General features: G+C 46.1%; 1 protein-coding gene across 2 annotated transcripts in view; it reads left to right on the top strand.

The window, feature by feature from the left end:
• Positions 1 to 14,960, top strand: part of LOC142311485 (alanyl-tRNA editing protein Aarsd1-B-like) — a 130,834-nt gene that overhangs the window by 99,931 nt on the left and 15,943 nt on the right. For both annotated transcript variants that reach the window (XM_075349961.1, XM_075349959.1), the window contains one exon: positions 8,332 to 8,386. In XM_075349961.1, the coding sequence (XP_075206076.1) occupies positions 8,332 to 8,386 (55 nt within the window). The remainder of the gene's footprint in view (positions 1 to 8,331; positions 8,387 to 14,960) is intronic.

The raw sequence follows: 14,960 nt of genomic DNA, 5'->3' as shown, positions 1-14,960 counted from the left end.
TACTGTGTGTTCTACTTTCCCCTGAGAACGGTGGCGGGCAGCGGTGATCCGCAGCCTGAGCCTGGTATTGTACTAATGTCAGGCTGCGATCACCACTCCCCGCTGCATGTACTCACCTCGGCCTCTGCTCCTGACAGCTCCTTTTGTCAGCGCTCTGTGCTCAGTGCGAGCAGAGCGGTGATGGGAGGAGCTGCTGTGATCAGAGGTGGCCTTTTGTAATATGGGGGCACATTGTAATATGGGGGCACATTATACAGTTGAGAACTATGCCAGCTGTCCTCAGTGACACTTTTCACATATTAGTATCACTTTGCAGACACCAACAAAATGGCTCCGCACTGTGATCCTAAACTTCATCTTCCCTTATCCTTATGGAAACCCCCAGATTGGGAGGGGAGGCGTATCATCACACACAGGAGAGCAGATTCTGCCCACTTTTACTGCAGTTGTAATCCAGGGGAGTTATACACTAGGGTTTCATGCCAAATTTCAGCAGCTGCTCCCTCTACTGTTTAAGAGTGGAAAATATCAAACTTTTTAAGTAATTTTTTATATTTTGCTCAATTAAAAAGCAATTGATAATATTTAAACAAATCATTAAAACATTAATACTTTACATTTTTTCAGTTATTGAAAAATTTTGTTTTGATGGCACTTTCTCTTTATGAATATTTCTTTTTTTTTTTTTTCCATTTTTGTGTCCAGCATGGAAAGTTATGAAAGTTTGAATCAGATTTTATCAGGGAATTTGGCTTATTTCATGTTTAAAGCTATGATCAAAGTAACATCCAACTTCTTTCTTCGGGCTTTTCTTATTGTTGAGCAACTTCCGTATTCTGGTAGAGCATCAGATCGGAGATGACTTTGATCATGTTGTTGAACAGGAAAGAAGTCAGTCTGCCTCGTGAAATCAATTACAAACTTTCATAACTTTCCATGCTGACGCAATAGTGAAGAAAGAACGAACAAAAAACTATATATATATATATATATATATATATATATATATATATATATATATATATATATATATATATATATATATATATATATATATATATATATATATATATATATATATATATATATATATTAATGTTTAGTTACTATTTAGTTATTGTATATTTATAAGCATCTGGAAAGCACCTGTCCCTGCACTGGTCATGTTCTTAAAGGGGAACTCCGGAGGGATAAAGTGTTCACATATAAACTATCCAGCATCACACTAATTAGCAGAAACTATGGTGATTTGAGACTGTGCAATGGAGGTCTGCTTTAGGGTATGTGCGCACGTTGCTTTTTACCTGCTTTTTACCTGCTTTTTTGCTGCTTTTTCTTCTGCGCTGTTTAATGCCAAAATGGATGTGTTCTTCTATTCAAGCAAAGTCTATGGGAATTTGGGTTTCTTGTTCACACTATGTTGTTCAAAATGCTGCCTTTTTGTGGCAGAACTTTGGTCAAAAACTCAGCTTTTCAAAGAAGCAACATGTCAATTGTTTTTGCCATTTGGGTTTTGCACTGCAAAGCTGAGTTTTTGACCAAAGTTCTGCCACAAAAAGGCAGCATTTTGAACAACATAGTGTGAACAAGAAACCCAAATTCCCATAGACTTTGCTTGAATAGAAGAACACATCCATTTTGGCATTAAACAGCGCAGAAGAAAAAGCAGCAAAAAAGCAGGTAAAAAGCAGGTAAAAAGCAACGTGCGCACATACCCTAAAGCAGACCTCCATTGCACAGTCTCAAATCACCATAGTTTCTGCTAATTAGTGTGATGCTGGATAGTTTATATGTGAACACTTTATCCCTCCGGAGTTCCCCTTTAAGAACATGACCAGTGCAGGGACAGGTGCTTTCCAGATGCTTATAAATATACAATAACTAAATAGTAACTAAACATTAATATATATTTATATATATATATATATATATATATAAATATATATTAATGTTTAGTTACTATTTAGTTATTGTATATTTATAAGCATCTGGAAAGCACCTGTCCCTGCACTGGTCATGTTCTTAAAGGGGAACTCCGGAGGGATAAAGTGTTCACATATAAACTATCCAGCATCACACTAATTAGCAGAAACTATGGTGATTTGAGACTGTGCAATGGAGGTCTGCTTTAGGGTATGTGCGCACGTTGCTTTTTACCTGCTTTTTACCTGCTTTTTTGCTGCTTTTTCTTCTGCGCTGTTTAATGCCAAAATGGATGTGTTCTTCTATTCAAGCAAAGTCTATGGGAATTTGGGTTTCTTGTTCACACTATGTTGTTCAAAATGCTGCCTTTTTGTGGCAGAACTTTGGTCAAAAACTCAGCTTTGCAGTGCAAAACCCAAATGGCAAAAACAATTGACATGTTGCTTCTTTGAAAAGCTGAGTTTTTGACCAAAGTTCTGCCACAAAAAGGCAGCATTTTGAACAACATAGTGTGAACAAGAAACCCAAATTCCCATAGACTTTGCTTGAATAGAAGAACACATCCATTTTGGCATTAAACAGCGCAGAAGAAAAAGCAGCAAAAAAGCAGGTAAAAAGCAGGTAAAAAGCAACGTGCGCACATACCCTTATGTTTCACTACCCCATGTTTTTAGTTGACTGTTTTAACCACTTAAAGGGAATTCACTAGGTATATATATATATATATATATATATATATATATATATATATATATATATATATATATATATATATATATATATATATATATATATATATATATATATATATATATATATATATATATATAGACATAGACATAGACATAGACATAGGCATAGGCATAGGCATAGGCATAGGCATAGGCATAGGCATAGGCATAGGCATAGGCATAGGCATAGGCATAGGCATAGGCATAGACATAGGCATAGGCATAGGCATAGGCATAGGCATAGGCATAGGCATAGGCATAGGCATAGGCATAGGCATAGGCATAGGCATAGGCATAGGCATAGGCATAGGCATAGGCATAGGCATAGGCATAGGCATAGGCATAGGCATAGGCATAGGCATAGGCATAGGCATAGGCATAGACATAGGCATAGGCATAGGCATAGGCATAGGCATAGGCATAGACATAGACATAGACATAGACATAGACATAGACATAGACATAGACATAGACATAGACATAGACATAGACATAGACATAGACATAGACATAGACATAGACATAGACATAGACATAGACATAGACATAGACATAGACATAGACATAGACATAGACATAGACATAGACATAGACATATAGAGAGAGAGAGCCTGATTGCAGTGATGTGTTACTTACTGGAATGTGTTTTAGGCTGTGCTCTGAGAGAATCAGCTTGATTACATGGAGGAGCAGGAAAATGTTCCTGAGATATATAGCCCTTTTTTAGGTCCTTTTTTCTGATTTTAAAACTGCGCCCCCCCCCCCCCAATCAACTCTAGTTGAAGGAAACATGGTCACATGGAAAAATGCTATTAACCTGCAGATTTGGGATTAATCTGCTGGTTAATAGCATTCTGAACCAGAGTCTATTATTCCTGCTGTACCCAGTATATTAAGTGATACATCACTGAAATCAAGGTCTCTGTCACGACCTCATGGTACTGTCAGATTACATAGCACAAACCTGCTGACAGATTCCCTTTAAGTACTGGAGGTTTAATTCCCGCTCAACGCTGAGTCTATTTTTGGGGGAAATATTTTTTTGCTTTGTAGTTGAGAGAGCAATCATTTATTTTTCTGTCAATGTACCTGTATGAGGGCTTGTTTTTCAGTGTCACCATTTTAGAGTATATATAACTTTTTTAAGTTTGTGGCGCCATTGTATTTTTTGTAACCATGATGGATTTTAGTAGTAAAACAAAAACTGTAGTCCTACTGTAACTTATTTCTGCTGCTTGGTAAATGGCATAAATTTGAAGCACCACTCATCGTATACTGCTGGGAATAGTGCTTTAAATAAAGTCCCCTACCTGCTGTCTTTTACTCCTCTTCCGGTGGCTTCATCTTTTATCGCCACTGCCCTGGTCAGTCTGCAGGGATTTGTGACCTGCCAGCAGTGCCATTGTTTGCTGGAGCGCGCCTGACGTCAACACTCAATATAAGTCTATGAGAGCCTCGTTCTGGTTCTCATAGACTCACATTGGAAGCTTGTGACGTAAGTCCTGACTTCTGACCAGTTAGAAGTTACTGTGACAAGACAGCACAGTGGACAGGAGCGGCTCTGAAAAAGTGTGAAAACACCGGAGAATGAGTATAACACTAGGTGCAGGGAGTTAACATGTATAGCACCACTGCTGCACTGAAAAAAGCAACTGTGGAGTGGTGCTTAAAAGGTAACCGGTCCTCAGCTTAGACTCATAATTAAAGACGTATGAAAAGGCCCTCTAATGCTCTTTAAACACCCACCTTGTAGTATTTTGTTTGAAAATTGCAGAGAAATCCAGTCTTGAAGTTTTCGTTACTAGTGTAGGGGCGGACACTGCCTCTCATTAGTGCACCTCCGGCCTCTGCTCTCTGACGTATAAGTCACTACTCTGTGACCTGCCGCCCTGCCTGACATTCTGTGCAATAATCTACAAATGTCGCAAAAGTCGGACTATCGATCTGCGCATGCACAGCCCCATCTGACGAGACCACCCCAGACAATGATGGTGCCTGTACTGAAGTTTGGGCAGGGCAGGCCGGTCATGGAGAGAAGAGGGACCTGTCAGGCAGGGTCCGGACGCAGGAGAGCTGGAGTGCACTGTCCGCCCCCTGCACTTGCAACTAAAACTTAAAGGATGAATCCCTTTACAATTTCCAACTCAAATTCTACAAGAAAGGTATGATGGAGTTAATAAGATTTAACCCCTTAACGACCCATGAGGTACTGGGTACGTCATGGATCGTGTGTAGTTAATCCCCGCCCCCTGCTGTGGGTAGGCGGTGGCGATCCGCACACATCAGCTGTTTTCAACTGCTGACGTGTGCCTGCTAGTTGCGGGTGGAATCGCTTCCATCTGCGAATATTAACCCCTTACATCTCGCTGCCAAAATCTGGCAGCGAGATGTATATGCGCGCCGCCATTATTCCGACTTACCCTGCCCCATCGGAAGTCACGTGACATGATCACGTGACTTCGGTGGTTTCCAAAAGTAAAGCAGCATATCTGCAGATCTCAGCTCTGTAGCTGTGATCTGCAGATAGGGCAGGGCAGAGCGATCAGATTGCTGACCGCTATCAATAACGAATAACGTTTGGAACACCATTCTAAGTCTGAACTGGGTGCAAAAAACCTAGTGATGTTTTTTTAGGTTTTTGCACCCAATTCAGACTTAGAATGGTGTTCCAAACGTTATTCGTTATTGTTAGTAGTTTTTCGTTTGTGAACCCTCCCCACCACACCTATTGCTAATCCATATCATACGCATAAATAGCCTGGGTCTCAGCTTCCCATACACGGTAAGTTTTTTAACTGCATGAGAGGACACACACAAGCTAGGGACCCCAACATAGAGAAATACTTTGGCGTAGTGTTGGGGCTCTATTGCATTGATCAATTCAGTAGCTAAATTTCTCTTTATTCATATATTCATGGCAGTAATGCAGGTTCCATTTTTCACATTTTCACTCTTACATACAGCTATTGGATTTTTCAAGTCAGTATTCACACAGCAGTTTCTGCTATTCCATGTATTCCCCTTACATAGTCACTGGTGTGCATACCTTATCTCCCCATAGTGCTGACCGCTATAGCCCCCTAGGGGGACTAGTAAAATAAAAAGTTTTAAAAAATTAAAAAAATATAAAAAACCTAAAAGTTCAAATCACCCCCCTTTCACCCCATTGAAAATTAGAGGGTTAGAAAAATTAAAAAATATACACACATTTGGTATCGCCACGTTCAGAAATTCCCGATCTATCAACATATAAAATCAATTAATCTGAACAGTAAACGGCGTAGCGGCAAAAAATTCCAAACACCAAAATTACGATCTTTGGTCGCCGCAAGTTTTGCGCAAAACGCAATAACAGGCAATCAAAACGTAGCATTTGCGCAAAAATGGTACCATTAGAAACGTCAGCTCAAGACGCAAAAAATAAGTCATCACTGAGCCTTAGATCCCAAAAAATGAGAACGCTACGAATTTTGGAAAATGGCGCAAAATGTGCGCCACTTTTATTGGACAAGCTTCTGAATTTTTTTTAACCCCTTAGATACAAGTAAACCTATACATGTTTGGTGTCTGCAAACTCGCACTGACCTCAGGCATCACATAGATACATCAGTTTTACCATATAGTGGACACCATGAATAAAATATCCCAAAAACTATTGTCATCACACTTTTTTTGCAATTTTTCCGCACTTGGAATTTTTTTGCCGTTTTCCAGCACATTATATGGTAAAACTTATGGTTCCATTTAAAATTACAACTCGTCCCGCAAAAAACAAGCCCTCATATGGCAAGATTGACAGAAAAATAAAAAAGTTACGGCTCTCGGAAGAAAGAGAGGAAAAAAAACCCGGAAAACCGCAAAATGCCTGGGGGCTGAAGGAGTTAAAGGGCCTTAATACACATGCCTTTAGGGGTCTGATATCCTGATAATAGGTCCCCTGTAAATTTATGCCATTAGCCAAGCAGCAGAACTAACAAGTTACTGTATGGCTATAGTTTTCGTCACAATATTATCACATTTCAGAAAATTTATTTTAATGTCAGCACATTCCTAGAGTCCTAAGTATTTATTTTTTTCCATTAAAATTGTCTTTTATCAGCCCTTTTTTTTTTTTTTATATTTATATAAAGGGTAAGTCATATCATTTGTTGGAAGAGCTTAAGTAAAATGCTCTTTCATATTTGTTTCTTTGCATGTTTTTTTTGCATAATGTTACATTTTTTAATCTGAATTTATTTTATACAATTTTTACTTTTCACACCTTACTGGAACGCCACAGCTATGATCATTTGGTATACATAATAGGCATTATTGTCTAACAATAAAAAAAAAATTTGCAGACCATCAATTTGACTGCTAGGGCATAGAAGCAGTGATTTGGGGTCTTCTCTGTAAGGCTATGTGCGCACGTTGCGTACAAGCCCTGCAGAAATTTCTGCAGCGATCTGAAGAGCACATGTGCGCTTTAGATCGCTGCAGAAATGTCCGTAGTGAGCGCCGATTCCATGCGCTCTGCCTGCAGCTCCTCCCATAGACAGAGCAGGAGCTGCCGGCAAAGCGCAGGAAAGAAGTGACATGTCACTTCTTTTTGCGCAGCGCTTCGGCAGTAGCCGAAGCGCTGCGCTCTTAAACGCCACGTGCGCACGGCCCCTGCACAATCTCCATAGACTGTGCAGGGGAGGCAGGACGCATGCAGTTACGCTGCGCTACAAAGCGCAGCGTAACTGCATGTTTTTACGCGACGTGCGCACATAGCCTAACACCCAGCTTGCTAGTAACTTCGGGAAAATAACAATGAATACAAAAAACTTGTAATCATGATTTTTTTTTTTAACTAATTTAGAAACAAAATGCTAAATGATATAAATACCTCAGACACATAACAAGTAATATCAGATAATACCCAGATGAAAATAGGGGATGTAGGCTACCTGCATAGGGAGAGTAAGGTACAAACACTAAGAACTTGATGTCAATAACTGAAGAATAATGGATCTTTAACAAGTATCCGCAATATAGTGTATAGTGCAATGTATCAGGCATAAAGAAGATAAGATTATCACATAAATCACGCGTTTCGCATTTACCGCTTCATCTGGGAGTTTTGTAAAAAGTCACAAGGATCTGCACTGCCACCTGTATAGTAAAAACAGGTATCGCTGTTGCCAGGCTACTGTTACGGCATATGTAGTCACTTGGAGGGGCAGTTCATTCATATTTATTGCTATTCTTAAAGGTATTTTTCCCCTTTCAAATAGTGTTCGTCATTAAGTGCAGTTTGGAATAAAACAACCCTGAGTTTAACTCCCGGGTGCACTGACAAGTCTCCGGTTCTGCTCCTGGATTCTGGCATTGGCTGTGGCACCAATTTCACTTTGATATTGCGGCAACCGACTATCGAGCGTAATGATTCACTGACGATGGGACTTCAGTGGCGCAGCCATTGCCAGACATTGAGAGACGTAGTATAGCATAGCTGGTAGACCTGAGGTAGGTGAGTAGAGCTGTTTTTTGTGGTGTTTTTTTTTTTTTTTTTTTTTTTTTTTTTTTTTTTACATTTACCAAATGTTATGAAGGGACACACATTAACTGAAAGAGGACAATGCCTTTTTATATTTTGTGTTTTTTTTAATATGTAACATTGGCCTAATTTATTTTTTTTACATGTACTCAACAGAAAAGAGGGAGATAACGAGTTTATGAATATTATCGCAAATGAAATTGGCACAGAGGTGAGTAAAATTCCATTATCCCATAAACCGTTCTCACCACCTATTGTCAGTCCTGGTGGTTCCACGCTATGCCAGCACATATTTGCCCTTGTGTGGGCTTTAAATGAGTGTCCACTTGTTTTTCCTTGGTGTTGCTTTTGTCTGAAGGGGACAATTCCACAATGTTGCTCCTTCCTTGCATGAAACATTAAAAATAGCCACAGTTACGACCTAATGAGTCACAGCCACTGTCTCCTGTGGGTTAGGATTGGGCCATTTTTTTGTTAGGATTTGTATACTTTTCCTGTTCTGCTTGCACATTATCGTTGATTTTATTCTGAAATTCAGGCAGTTTGCCTCTTAAGAAGTTAGAAAGAAATTAGCTTTTCTTTGTCGCTCCATTGGGAGACCCAGACAATTGGGTGTATAGCTTCTGCCTCCGGAGGCCACACAAAGTATTACACTTTAAAAAGTGTAACCCCTCCCCTCTGCCTATACACCCTCCCGTGCATCACGGGCCCATCAGTTTTATGCTTTGTGTTGAAGGAGGCTCACATTCACACAATGCTCCACATTTTAGTCAGCAGCAGCTGCTGATTATATCGGATGGAAGAAAAGAGGGCCCCTAACAGGGCCCCCGGCATGCTCCCTTCTCACCCCACTGAGTCGGCGGTGTTGTTAAGGTTGAGGTACCCATTGCGGGTACAAAGGCAGGAGCCACATGCCGTTTTCCTTCCCCATCCCTTAGGGGCTCTGGGTGAAGTGGGATCCTAACCGGTCATCCAGGCACTGGGACCGGGCTCCCTCCACAGCCCCTGGGGGAATCTGCTGGACAGGAGACTGAGTATCGTCAGGGAAGGACCCTGCATCTACAGGTACTCTGTGTCCCCTTTGGGACGGTGCATGGAGCACCTTGGCCTCAGACGCTGCAGCGACTGCGGTGTTGATGTTTGACCGGGACTACCGCGCCGACCGTGCCTGCTTGCCGGCTGCGGTTTTTACTTTAGTCCCCAGCTTTTGCGGCCTAGTGCATTAAACTCCCGCCCCCGGGCCTGCCAGTCAGGGGTAAGGGCGGGACGGTCGGTCTGACGCCGACAGTGAGGGCTGGAGCACACGTAGCTGTCCTCCTCCCCCCTCACTAATCACTCTGGGGCACCAGATTCCCGCACTTTTGTAGTTACGCCCACGGCTCCCTCCTCCCCTGTGAACGCCGACAGCCATGTTTTAACACATTCTGCCGGTGGAGGACTTCTGGCTGCAGCTCTGGGAGACCCGAGGCAGGGAATCTGGTGGCCACACACCGCTGGAGCGGTCAGTAAGCCACACCGGTTACCAGGTGCTGGTCCCCCTAGGGTGCTGAACTGTATATATATATATATATATATACATTATTTTTGTTTACATTTTCCGGTTCGGCTGTACTGTTAGCTTGTGGCTATATACCCTCAGTGATCACGCTCCTGGGAAACAACAGCATGTCGTTCACAAGGAGCAAGGGTGCCAAGACACAGGGTTATTTTGCTACCTGTACCTCTTGTGCGGCTATGCTACCTGCAGGTTCCACCTACCCTCACTGTGAGCAATGCTCGGCCCCTGTGGCACTCGCTCAGCCGTAGCCTGAGGCACTGGGGGGTCCCTCGGCCCAGGTAGAACCGCCGGCTCCCCCTGTCCAGATGGCAGGGACAGAGTTTGCTGTTTTAGCTGACAAACTCTCTGAGTCGCTTTCACATTCCATGACTCAGTCTATGGATAAATGGTCTGCTAAGTTTTTAGAGGCTTTGCAGTCCAGACCGGCCCTTACACAGGCCCCGGGCACTGCGGGATCACCCCCAGGCCCCTCTCGGTCTGCGATTAAGCGTGCTCCTGATGTGGCCTCTAATTATTACGTGCAGGACTCCGGCACGGACCGCAGTCCCAGACCAGCTAAGCGGGCTCGCTTAGAATCTTCCCCGACTTCATCACGCTGTTCGGGGTCTCAGCTTGAGGACTCTCTAGAGGATGAGGCGGAGGTCGCAGCCCAGGACTCTGACCCTGACGTTGCTCTCAATCTTGATACACCTGAAGGGGACGCCATAGTAAATGATCTTATAGCGTCCATCAACCAGGTGCTAGATCTTTCTCCCCCAACTCCGCTTGTAGAGGATCCAGCTTCACAACAGGAGAAACACCAGTTTAGGTTTCCTAAACGTACTCGGAGTGTTTTCTTCGATCACTCTAACTTTAGAGATGCTGTCCAGAAGCACAGGGCTTTCCCGGACAAGCGCTTTACTAAACGCCTTAATGACACACGTTACCCCTTCCCCTCTGACGTGGTTAAGGGTTGGGCTCAATGTCCCAAGGTGGATCCTCCAGTCTCTAGACTGGCGGCTAGATCAGTAGTAGCAGTGGCTGACGGTGCATCGCTCAAGGATGCCACGGACAGGCAGATAGAGCTCCTACTGAAATCCATGTATGAAGCTATAGGCGCGTCTTTTGCCCCAGCCTTTGCAGCAGTGTGGGCACTCCAGGCTATCTCAGCTTGTCTGTCTGAGATTAATGCGGTCACCCGTACCGCTGCGCCACAAGTAGCATCTTTGACTTCTCAGGCGTCAGTATTTGCATCCTACGCCATGAATGCTGTCCTGGACTCGGCTAGCCGTACAGGGGTAGCATCCGCCAATTCTGTGGCAGTCCGCAGGGCCATGTGGCTACGCGAATGGAAGGCAGATTCTGCTTCCAAAAAGTTCTTGACCGGTTTGCCGTTTTCTGGCGACCGACTGTTTGGCGAGCGATTGGATGAAATTTATTAAGCAATCCAAGGGAAAGGACTCGTCCTTACCCCAGCCCAAACCATACAGACCTCAGCAACGGAAAGTTCAAGCGAGGTTTCGGTCCTTTCGGCCCTCATCCAGATCCAAATCCTCCTCGTCCAACAGGCCACAGAAGAGCCAGAGAAACTCTTCTGCATGGCGGTCTAAGTCACGTCCTCCAAAGACCGCCGGAGGCACCGTCTCCAAGGCGGCCTCCTCATGACTTTCGGCCGCCCCAAACCGCATCCTCGGTCGGTGGCAGGCTCTCCCGCTTTTGCGACGCCTGGTGGCCACATGTCCAAGACCGATGGGTGAGAGACATTCTGTCTCACGGTTACAGGATAGAGTTCAGCTCTCGTCCTCCGGCTCGTTTTTTCAGAACATCTCCGCCCCCCGAGCGCACTGTTGCGCTTTTTCAGGCGGTGGACACTCTGGAGACAGAAGGAGTGGTGATCCCCGTTCCCCTTCAGGAACGCGGTCGCGGTTTTTACTCCAACCTGTTCGTGGTGCCAAAAAAGGACGGCTCATTCCGTCCCGTTTTGGACCTCAAATTGCTCAACAGACATGTGAGAACCAGGCGGTTTCGCATGGAATCCCTCCGATCGGTCATCGCTTCGATGTCCCAAGGAGACTTCCTAGCATCAATCGACATCAAAGACGCCTATCTCCATGTGCCGATCGCTCCAGAGCATCAACGCTTCCTGCATTTCGCCATTGGGGACGAACACCTTCAGTTTGTGGCACTGTCTTTCGGCCTGGCGACAGCCCCACGAGTCTTCACCAAGGTCATGGCATCCGTTGTAGCGGTCCTACACTCTCAGGGCCACTCGGTGATCCCCTACCTAGACGATCTCCTAGTCAAGGCACCCTCCCGGGTGGCTTGTCAACACAGTCTGACCGTTGCTCTGGAGACTCTCCAGAGGTTCGGGTGGATCATCAATTTTCCAAAGTCAAAATTGACTCCGACCCAGTCACTGACGTACCTCGGGATGGAGTTTCATACTCTCTCAGCGATAGTCAAGCTACCGCTGGACAAACAGCGGTCGCTGCAAACAGGGGTGCAATCCCTTCTTCGGGCCCAGTCGCACCCCTTGAGGCGCCTCATGCACTTCCTGGGGAAGATGGTGGCAGCAATGGAGGCAGTTCCCTTTGCGCAATTTCATCTGCGTCCTCTCCAATGGGACATTCTCCGCAAATGGGACAAGAGGTCGACGTCCTTAGACAGGAACGTCTCTCTTTCTCTGGCAGCCAAGACCTCTCTTCAGTGGTGGCTTCTCCCCACTTCTCTGTCGAAAGGAAAATCCTTCCTGCCCCCATCCTGGGCTGTGGTCACGACGGACGCGAGCCTGTCAGGATGGGGAGCGGTTTTTCTCCACCACAAGGCTCAGGGAACCTGGACTCCGACAGAGTCCTCCCTTCAGATCAATGTTCTGGAGATAAGGGCAGTGTTTCTAGCCCTCAAGGCGTTCCATCGGTGGCTGGAGGGCAGGCAGATCCGCGTACAGTCGGACAACGCCACGGCGGTTGCGTACATCAACCACCAGGGCGGCACTCGCAGTCGTCAAGCCTTCCAAGAGGTCCGGCGGATTCTGCTGTGGGCGGAGGCCACAGCCTCCACCATCTCCGCGGTTCACATTCCGGGCGTAGAAAACTGGGAAGCAGACTTCCTCAGTCGCCAGGGCATGGACGCAGGGGAATGGTCTCTCCACCCGGACGTGTTTCAAGAGATCTGTGCCGCTGGGGAACGCCGGACGTCGATCTCATGGCGTCTCGGCACAACAACAAAGTCCCGGCATTCATGGCACGGTCTCAGGATCACAGAGCTCTGGCGGCGGACGCCTTAGTTCAGGATTGGTCGCAGTTTCAACTGCCTTATGTATTCCCTCCTCTGGCAATGCTGCCCAGGGTGTTGCACAAGATCAGGTCCGACTGCCGCCGCGCCATCCTCGTCGCTCCAGATTGGCCGAGGCGGTCGTGGTACCCGGATCTGTGGCACCTCACGGCGGGTCAACCGTGGGCGCTCCCAGACCGACCAGACTTGCTGTCTCAAGGGCCATTTTTCCATCTGAATTCTGCGGCCCTCAACCTGACTGTGTGGCCATTGAGTCCTGGCTCCTAGCGTCCTCAGGGTTATCTCAAGATGTCATTGCCACTATGAGACAGGCCAGGAAACCAACGTCAGCCAAGATCTATCACAGAACTTGGAGGATCTTCTTAGCCTGGTGCTCTGAGAAGGGGTTTACCCCCTGGCCGTTTGCCTTACCCACGTTTCTTTCATTCCTTCAATCTGGATTGGACAAGGGTTTGTCTCTCGGCTCTCTCAAGGGACAAGTATCGGCGCTTTCCGTGTTTTTTCAAAAGCGTCTAGCCAGGCTTCCGCAGGTCCGCACGTTCCTGCAGGGAGTTTGCCACATAGTCCCACCTTACAAGCGTCCGTTGGAACCCTGGGATCTCAACACGGTTCTACGGGCTCTTCAAAAACCGCCCTTCGAGCCGCTGCGGGATGTCTCTCTATCACGTCTTTCGCAGAAGGTGGCATTTCTAGTGGCGGTTACATCACTCCGAAGAGTGTCAGAGCTTGCAGCGCTGTCATGCAAAGCCCCTTTCCTGGTATTTCACCAGGATAAGGTGGTTCTGCGTCCGGTCCCGGACTTTCTCCCTAGGGTGGTGTCCACTTTTTATCTCAATCAGGATATCTCCTTACCTTCTTTTTGCCCTCATCCAATTCACCAATGTGAAAAGGATTTGCATTTGTTAGATCTAGTGAGAGCCCTCCGGATCTACGTATCTCGCACGGCGCCACTGCGCCGTTCTGATGCGCTTTTTGTCCTTGTTGCTGGCCAGCGTAAGGGGTCGCAGGCTTCCAAGTCAACCTTGGCTCGGTGGATCAAGGAACCGATTTCTGAAGCCTACCGTTCTGGGCTTCCGATTCTTTCAGGGCTGAAAGCCCATTCTACCAGAGCCGTGGGTGCATCCTGGGCATTGCGGCACCAGGCTACGGCTCAGCAGGTGTCAGGCGGCTACCTGGTCGAGTCTGCACACTTTCACGAAAACACTATCAGGTGCATGCCTATGCAGATGCCAGCCTAGGTAGGCGAGTCCTTCAGGCGGCGGTTGCCCACCTGTAAGAGGGGGTCGTTGTTTAGGCTCTTTTTATCGAGGTATTCTTTTACCCACCCAGGGACTGCTTTTGGACGTCCCAATTGTCTGGGTCTCCCAATGGAGCGACAAAGAAGGGAATTTTGTTTACTTACCGTAAATTCCTTTTCTTCTAGCTCCTATTGGGAGACCCAGCACCCGCCCCTGTTTCCTTCGGGCTGTTTGTTCTTTTGTGTTCACATGTTGTTCATGTTGAATTGTTCTTTCTTTGTCGCTCCATTGGGAGACCCAGACAATTGGGTGTATAGCTACTGCCTCCGGAGGCCACACAAAGTATTACACTTTAAAAAGTGTAACCCCTCCCCTCTGCCTATACACCCTCCCGTGCATCACGGGCCCATCAGTTTTATGCTTTGTGTTGAAGGAGGCTGACATTCACACAATGCTCCACATTTTAGTCAGCAGCAGCTGCTGATTATATCGGATGGAAGAAAAGAGGGCCCCTAACAGGGCTCCCGGCATGCTCCCTTCTCACCCCACTGAGTCGGCGGTGCTGTTAAGGTTGAGGTACCCATTGCGGGTACACAGGCTGGAGCCACATGCCGTTTTCCTTCCCCATCCCTTAGGGGCTCTGGGTGAAGTGGGATCCTAACCGGTCATCCAGCCACTGGGACCGGGCTCCCTCCGCAGCCCCTGGGGGAATCTGC

This window comes from Anomaloglossus baeobatrachus, chromosome 5 (assembly GCF_048569485.1).
Source record: "Anomaloglossus baeobatrachus isolate aAnoBae1 chromosome 5, aAnoBae1.hap1, whole genome shotgun sequence".
Lineage (NCBI taxonomy): Eukaryota > Metazoa > Chordata > Amphibia > Anura > Aromobatidae > Anomaloglossus > Anomaloglossus baeobatrachus.
The sequence above is the reverse complement of the archived record's forward strand: the minus strand, read 5'-3'. Positions and strand labels throughout refer to the sequence as shown.